Here is a 7,782-nt window from a genome sequence, read left to right as displayed (position 1 = left end):
TAATTCTATGCTATATAATACCTTAAAACCAAGGATATTAGGATTCCAAGGATTTCAAATTCCTCTAACCTATGGCATAAAGACTTGAATATTTTTTGAGCTATGAAATGCTCGAAGCTTAAGGGCCCCAAATAAGGATTTTCAATGGAACGCTGGACATGTTAAATTACTAATTAATCCTTGCACAACTTCAAGTCCATCTGACTTTAACCCTTGCTAAGGAGTGTCCAAACTGTCTCCTCGACAATCTGAGGATCCATGCAGGTGACTGGCACCTATGGGGTGGAGCCAGTTGCTTCACAAGTGGTAAGATATCAGGGCAGAAGTTCACCACTAACAACCCTGCCCCCCGTGTTGGCCACTACGTGGGCAGCTTCATTATTATTTGATTTATATGTTGGGTTTTTGTATTTTATTCAAAACAACTACTTTTCGGCTTAAGCCTAAAATGTCTTTAAAAGCCTCTTTCTTAGGAAAGAGGAACCTGAACCCATTGGCCCTTGGAAAGTAGAATGCTCTGGAGCAGCCTCAGAGCAGGTCTTTATTTGTTTTGCAAAACCTTGTTTGTTTGTTTGTAGGAGATTTCTTCACTATCAAACCATCAAATGGTGCCGGCGGATTAGATGGAGATGACCCACAAAGAAGTCATGACTTGAGTAAAGCAGTCACTATCTGATTATATTATGTAAGCTCCTTTAAAGATCTATTTGTATCTTTTTGAAAGGCAGAGTTACAGAGAGGAGATGGAGGTACAAATAGAGAAGTAGAGATCATTCATCTGCTGGTTCAGTGCCAAAATGGCCACAACTGCTAGAGCTGGGCCAGGTGAAAGGCAGAAGATTCTTTTGGGTCTCTCACATGGGTACAGGGTCCCAAAGACTTGAATCATTCTCCACTTTTTCCCCAGGCCATTAGCAGGGAGCTTGGTCAGAAGTGATACGGCCACTTCTGGGAACTGGCACCCATACGGGATGCTGGCACTACAAGTGGGGAATTAGCCTACTACACCGTGATGCCAGCCCCAGCCCATTTTTTTTTTATCAAGTCACTATGAGGAGCAAATGCAGCGATTATGACAAGACTACTATTACCACATAGTCAGCGCTTGCGCTTGTCAGGAATGTGCTGAGTGCTCTACCTGTACTATCTCATTTAAAACCTCACAATAACCATGAAAGGAAGTCTCAGTACTGATCCTCATTTTACATCGGACGAGACTAAGGCTTAGCATGGATTGGTAACTCACTCAAGATCACCTAGTGAGTACATGGAGGATTCCGCTTTCCTCACACTCAGAAGCAAAAATGACCAAATTAAAGTAGTCAGAGGTCCTGTCTGGCCAGCTTAATTAAGGCGCAGATTGAATTTTCACCAGTAGATGGCACCAATGCTTGAGTTTAATGGCTTGCTCAGGCTGCAAGGAATTCAAGGAAGACACCATAAGGACTCAGATCAGAAGCAGTGTCTCAAGTTGCAGGAGATGGCGCGCGGGGGCGGGGGGGGGGCGATAGCTGTTGTTTTGCCACCCCCCGGATCTGTGGATGTTGCCCTACCCTCACTGTAGCTAAGCAAGGACACTGGGAAGCCAGCAAGTGAGGCAGAAGACCTGAGAATCTCTTTTGGGGTGGAGGAGATTTATTTATTCATTTTTTAAAAAGTTTTATTTATTTTTATTGGAAAGTAAGATATACAGAAAGAAGCAGAGACAGAAAGGAAGATCTTCCACCCATTGATTCACTCCCCAAGAGGGCGCAATGGCCAGAGCTGAGCTGGTGTGAAGCCAGGAGCCAGGAGCCGCCTCTGGGTCTTCCATGTGGGTGCAGGGTCCCAAAGCTTTGGGCCATCCTCAACTGCTTTCCCAGGCCACAAGCAGGGAGCTGGATGGGAAGCAGGGCCTCCAGGAAATGAACCGGCATCCATATGGGATCCCAGTGTGTGCAAGGTAAGGACTTCAGCCACCAGGCTACAGTGCTGCGCCCAGATTTATTTATTTATTTTAATTTAAGAGTCAGAGTTACAGAGGGAAGCGGAAAAAGAGAGAGGAAGACAGAGAGAGAGAGAGAGAGAGAGAGAGAGAGAGATTTCCTGTCTGCTGGTTCACTCTCCAAATGGTGGCAATGGCCAGAGATGGGCCAATCCAAAGTTGGGAACCAGAAGTTTCCTCTGAGTCTCCCATGCGGGTGTAGGGGACTCCAAGGACTGGAGCCATCCTCTGCTGTTTCCCAAGCCATAGGCAGGGAGGTGAAGCTGAAGTAGAGGAGCTGGGACTGGAACTGGTCCCCATATGGGATGCTGGCACTACTACAGGCAGAAACTTAGCCCACTGCACAGGTGCTCTAAGTTTCAGGTGATAAGAGATGAGTCTAAAGAGATGACAGAAAAAGACTTGCTACTAACTTCACATCCTTCCTTGGGAGACTCAAGCTACCCTTTGGTGTCCTTGGCATTCCTTACTGAGCTGTTTTTCAAGCTCAATGAATCCTGATTTTTTTATGGAGAAGTCTGGGCCCAATGATGGGTCCTAAACCCTTCACCCTATGGGGATAGGAGAATAATAATAATAATAATAAAAATCTGTCAAGCGACCATAGGTAGAGCAATGGGCTGGTCTCGAGCTGGTCTCTGCCCCTCTGCCCACAGCTTCACCATACGGGTAGAGTTCAGCTAAGAAATCAGCACAGTTCCAGGAAAAGGTAAACATCATGCAGTTTATTTTTCTCCTGCCTCATCTCACGCCAATCCACAGACTTGAGTGGCGAGCAGGCAACTCTGGGGGAGAGGATCTTCAGAGCAAACAACTCTCTAAGTCCCCCTTTCCCTATGTGAAAACCCACCAGAAGGTTCCCCCTTCCCCCTCTCCCCCCAGCTTGGATCTGCTGTTCATATTCCTGCAATTAAAGCCGGATCTGGCTTTCTGGGGGAGGAGATGGAACTGTATGGCCTACTTAGGAGGGCTAGGGAGTCAAAGGGGCTGCACTCCTCTCCAAGGACACCACTCCCTGTCCTGCTCTTCCTCTGCCTGGGGATGCAGGAAGCTGGCTTTCCTCCCACAAGAGCTCCTGGGGCCCTCTCACTGGCAGCATAACAGCCCAGGCAAGCAGATGCGAAAGCCCTGGACTCCTACACTAGCTAGGTCAAAGAGCTGGAAAGCTGTCACTGGAGGCTCTAGACTCATTCCTTGGGGCCCAGGGAACCTGGCCAGGCATCCCAACTCCTGATCAGACTCTCACTGGCAAGGTGTATCACTTTGGACAGGTCAGCGGCAGGGGAAGCAAGATGAGCCATGGCTCTAGGTGGTGAGGACCCGGGTACCTTCCCACACCCTTCCTGCCCCTTTTCATGGGCCTTTTCTGTCTCTTCTTCTTTGTCATCTTCCTCTTCCTCCTCCTCCGCTTCCTCCTCTTCCTCTTGACTGTCTGAGTCCTCATACAGGTTGATGGTGGCCTGGACAGGGAAGTTGTTCAGTAAAATCTCCCCTACACTGTACAGGTAGTCAAAGGAGCGAGATTTAGGCCAGTAGAGCCTGCGGGCAGAGAAGAAATGTGGTCCCTAACTTAGACAGCTGTCATCTATAGCGAGGCCTCAGGGTCACCAAGGAGGGAGATAGCCCCTCTGAATAGCCATAATAGGGTCAGAGGGAAAGAGAAAAAGGGATTTTTGTCAAACAGTATTCCCTCCCCCATGGCACTGACTCGACCACCTCCCTCCCCACCCGCTAGCCCTGACACCTCACAAGATACTAGACAAGAATTCTCCAACCACATTTCCCTTATCTCCTCACTCACTAACCTGTCCATTGGGGTTCATTCTTACAGGCCATTGGTAATTGGCCCCGGGGAGGCAACTTTGGCCCAGCCCTTTGAACCTCTGGACATCGATGTCCTCATCTGTGACAGCAGGATCACACAGCCACACCTCCCTTGTCCCGCTTCGTGGGTCTTTTGTGAGAATTTTGAGAGTTCCTAGATCTGTGCCAAGGACAGAGTTTGTGGCCAGAAGCTTACCTGACTGGGTGATGGAACCCAGATTCAGCCTTGGTGACCTCAGCGGCTGGTGCCCCATCAGCAGCCTGTCCAAAGTAAAGGCAGCATGTGGAACTCACACAGTGGCTCGATTGGTTAATCCTCCCCTTTCAAGCCACCGGGATCCCATATGGGTACCAATTTGTGTCCCAGCTGTTGCATTTCCCATCTAGCTTCCTGGTTATAGCCTGGGAAAGTAGAATAGGAAGATCCAAAGCTTTGGGACCCTGCACCCATGGGGGAGACAGAAGTAGCTCCTGGCTTCAGATTGACTGACTCAGCTCTGCCCATTATGGCCATTTGGAGAGTGAACCAGTAGATGAAAGATCTTTCCCTCTTTCTCTCCTCTTGGTAAATATACCTTTCCAATAAAAATAAATAAATCTTTGGAGGAGGTGGGGAACAACATGTAACCAAAAGTACAGGGTTACATGAGTGGCTTCATCAGTATCAAAGTTCAGAAACCTACAGGTCAGGTGTTCCAGAAGAAATTTCAAACATTCCTAGGGTCTCGCTGATCCAAAGTATGGAGTCTGTCTTGGCTGTGGTTGAAAAATCAGTGAACAGAGACCTGGGGATTGTTTTTTTCCTTACCCCTAATTCTGACACCTATTTGGAGGCCTTCTTGGAGACAGAGTTCTACTGAAGCAATAGCGAGAATCCAGCGAAATGGGGTGGTTGATGGCAGCAAGGTGCTGAGGCACCTGCCACTAGCAGGGTCTCTACCAACACACTGGCTGTGGGGCCTGCTCCCCTGTCCTTCCCTAACTCAGGGGCCTCTATCTGCTCATTTTTCCCACCTGCCACAGAAACTTCAGGCCTGTTCTCTTCCCGAAGCTGGCGTGAGAGTCAAATGTTGGCAATGATGCATGGTCTTTCTCCCTGGTCTGTGGCTTTGGGAAGGGCAAGAACCTGTGACTGTGTATCATTGAGGCTCAGACTCACCCGCTGCAGTGGCGTCCTCACCTGCTTTGCCGGTTCGCTGGTGGAGGCCAGCCAGGGTCTCCATGGGCAGAGCCCTCTAGGACAAAGAGAAGAGATAAAACAGTGCAGGACAGGAACTGCAACTCAGAGGGTTCCTTGAGAAAACAAAAGAGGCCTTCCAAGAGCCTGGCACCAATTCCATCTGTTCCTTGATGCCTTTGCTAAGGCTCCTGAGCTGAGGCCAGGGAAGATGCCCCTCCTCTCCTCTCGGGTTCCACAATGTTATCATTTCTGTTATCACAGTTCTGTGATTTGGGCTTCTCAAAGCTCAATGACACTTTGATCATATCCGCATTCTCCATGTGCCCGCCTAGCACAATGCCCAGTATACAGTAGGTGTTTCAGCAAACGTTTGAAGGAAAACTGTCCGAAAGCTAACTGTTTGGAGGAGTGCATAAAGGGGTGTGTGCAAGAGATTGCCCCTACGTCCTGTTCCACAAAATTGAGCTCAAGGTCTACTACCCTGAAAAGGAGCCCACTTGCGGCGTCGGTACATTTTCCAAGGTAGGAGCAAAGCAAATAAATGGGACTCTTTGGTGCTCTCAGGAAAAAAAAGACAGCACCCCTGAGTTCTCTTTCCTTTCTCACACCTTCAAAATCCAGGGGCTCTGGAGCCCAGGCTTCCCGGTAATCTCCCTTGTGCCCCTCAGCCCACTCGGCAACCTGGCCCATGTGAAGGCTCGGCTCCTTGACCTTCAACCTTGACAAGTTCCACTACGCCAATTGTCCTCCTGCCCCCACCCCCAGACCCCAGTTGGATCAGCAAAGACATGCAGGAAAGACTGTGAGGCCGCTGTCCTTTCTCTTTCACCCACCACAGGGACACACCCCATTTCCTAGCACTCTCCTGTCACCACCAATTCCCAAATCCCTCATCCTGCCAAAGGACTTACCTTGCACTCTCATGTACTTGTCCAGAGGCCAAAAAGACTGAAGGCCCTAATGGGCCAGGGAGTGTCTGGGAGGCTTGGGCTGACGCTGCTGGAGCTAGGGATAAAGACAATGCTGGCACAGGGGTGGTGCAAGCAGGCGCAATGGGGTCCATCCTTAGAGCTCCAGGCCAGGCAGCTGGGGGCTCTCCTACTTCTTTGAGGTGCTTGCACTCTTCTGGCCTTTCTCAAGAGACCCTCTTATATAAGCCTCTGGCTGCAGGAATCAGTCTGTGAATGCAAGGGTTCAAGGGGGTGGGGGAAGACTTGAGAGGAGGCTGAATATTTAGGGAAAGTGCTCCAGGAGGGAGAGCTAGGTTCTTGGGTGTAAAATCTATCCCAGTTGAATAAACAAAGGTACCAGTGGGGGGGGGGGCGAGAGGTTAGGGGGGCTGGTAAGGAGTTAGTTTTACCTCCAAGTCAGAAAGACAAACACAGAAGGGACAAATTGCACACCATTTGTGTGAATCCCCCTACCCCTCGCCCTGCGCAAAGCACCAAGGGGGAAGGCAGTAGGAGGGTGGAGTTCGCCAGCATCAAAACCACTGTGAGATGGTAGAGGCAGTGGGTCTTGGGAAAGCAAGGCCTTTGCTAAAGTGCCCAGTGAGAAGAGAGAGGAACTCCCATGGGATTCTGATTCTGATCCCAGAGCAAGTTGCCAGGCGACCCCGTCACTGAGCACAACACCATCTAGATTGAAGTAAGGCAGGTGGAGGGGCTGTTGGGGTTAATGGAGGCCCCATGGTCTGTGGGGTGGACCTCAAATATTCTTTGGAGCCCACTGCACACACTCCCAGCAGTCCCTGGCTAGTACATTTGCAGAAGTGCCTGACTCTCCCCACCCCTGCCCCCGTGCTACCAGCATCAGCAGCAGTGATTGGGAAGGAGAGCAGGTGGGATGTCCCAGGGCTTCCAGCAGGGCTCAGAATGCAGATCTCACAGCTCAGCTTGCTATTCCGGAGCCAAGGTGCTTAGGGAGGAGGCAGCGTCGGGCCTGGCACTAAAACTGCTCATAGAGCATCCTGGGTCATTGGCCCCTCATGTGTGAGAAATGAGGGTCCTGGGCCAGTGATCACAAAAGAACCTGGCAGCCTGAACACTCTATGACAGGGGCTGGGTAATGGACACCTGACCCCAGGCCAGCCCAGAAGCTGCAGCACAAGGCCTTGGCCTTGCCCAACTTTCTGGGCCTTTGCCAAAAAGTTTCCAGTTACAACTACTGGCAAATGCCTTATGCTTTAGAAGGCTTGAAACTATTCCTCGTGACCTCAGCGTCCAGGCACCGGCATGGATTTAGCTGCTTGGGTGTTTAGCCCAGCCTGTTTTGTAACTGTCAAAAATTAGAAACAACCTCAATGCTCAATAATAAGACCACAGTCACATAATTAGGATAAATCCTTGCAACCAAATATGAAGCAGGCATTCCCCCTCCCATCATGAACAACTCTCCACACAGAAAATGAGACAACAAACAGATGCTAAAATCCACTGACGGATGGGATTCAAGGCCTCTTTTTTCCTTGCTTAACTCCCATCAGCAAGCACTCTGAGTCTTCAGACTCCAGCTTCACTGTGTTCTTTGTGGCAAAGACAAACTGGCAAACAAAAGTAAATGCCCCACTTGAAAAAGCTAGCTCAATCGATCATGGCCAAGTTGCACTACTTCAGATGAAGATTGGCACAGTAGAAGAAGGAAGGGGGGAGCAATGAGGATGCTGCTGGAGTGCAGACCATCAGGTTCCAGAACATGATTTAGGGAATGATCCCATTTTGGTGAGAAGAAAAGTGTGGGATATTCCGTAGGCAGAGGACAAAGGACTGGGTGGGAGGGGAGACTTGCAGGCATT

At 49.8% G+C, this 7,782-nt stretch overlaps 1 protein-coding gene across 1 annotated transcript; it reads right to left on the bottom strand.

The window, feature by feature from the left end:
- Positions 1 to 3,171: 3,171 nt before the first annotated feature.
- On the bottom strand, positions 3,172 to 6,100 carry RIPPLY1 (ripply transcriptional repressor 1). The gene is made up of 4 exons (XM_041000085.1): positions 5,900 to 6,100; positions 4,968 to 5,043; positions 4,005 to 4,069; positions 3,172 to 3,523 (listed from the first exon to the last, which is right to left on the bottom strand). Exons 1-4 carry the CDS (start codon positions 6,049 to 6,051, stop codon positions 3,172 to 3,174), a joined length of 645 nt encoding a protein of 214 aa, XP_040856019.1. The 5' UTR covers positions 6,052 to 6,100.
- Between the last annotated feature and the right edge of the window lie 1,682 nt (positions 6,101 to 7,782).

Source organism: Ochotona curzoniae, unplaced genomic scaffold, assembly GCF_017591425.1.
Source record: "Ochotona curzoniae isolate NIBS_2020 unplaced genomic scaffold, NIBS_Ocur_1.0 scaffold_1852, whole genome shotgun sequence".
In the NCBI taxonomy this organism is placed as follows: Eukaryota; Metazoa; Chordata; class Mammalia; order Lagomorpha; family Ochotonidae; genus Ochotona; species Ochotona curzoniae.
The sequence above is the reverse complement of the archived record's forward strand: the minus strand, read 5'-3'. Positions and strand labels throughout refer to the sequence as shown.

Coding starts and splice junctions, on each gene's coding strand:
- RIPPLY1 (XM_041000085.1), bottom strand. CDS start 6,051: ATGGACCCCATTGCGCCTGCTTGCACCACCCCTGTGCCAGCATTGTCT. Junction 4,070..4,967: donor TGAGGACGCCACTGCAGCGG/GTGAGTCTGAGC, acceptor TACTTTGGACAG/GCTGCTGATGGGGCACCAGC. Junction 3,524..4,004: donor GGGTTCCATCACCCAGTCAG/GTAAGCTTCTGG, acceptor CTCTGCCCGCAG/GCTCTACTGGCCTAAATCTC.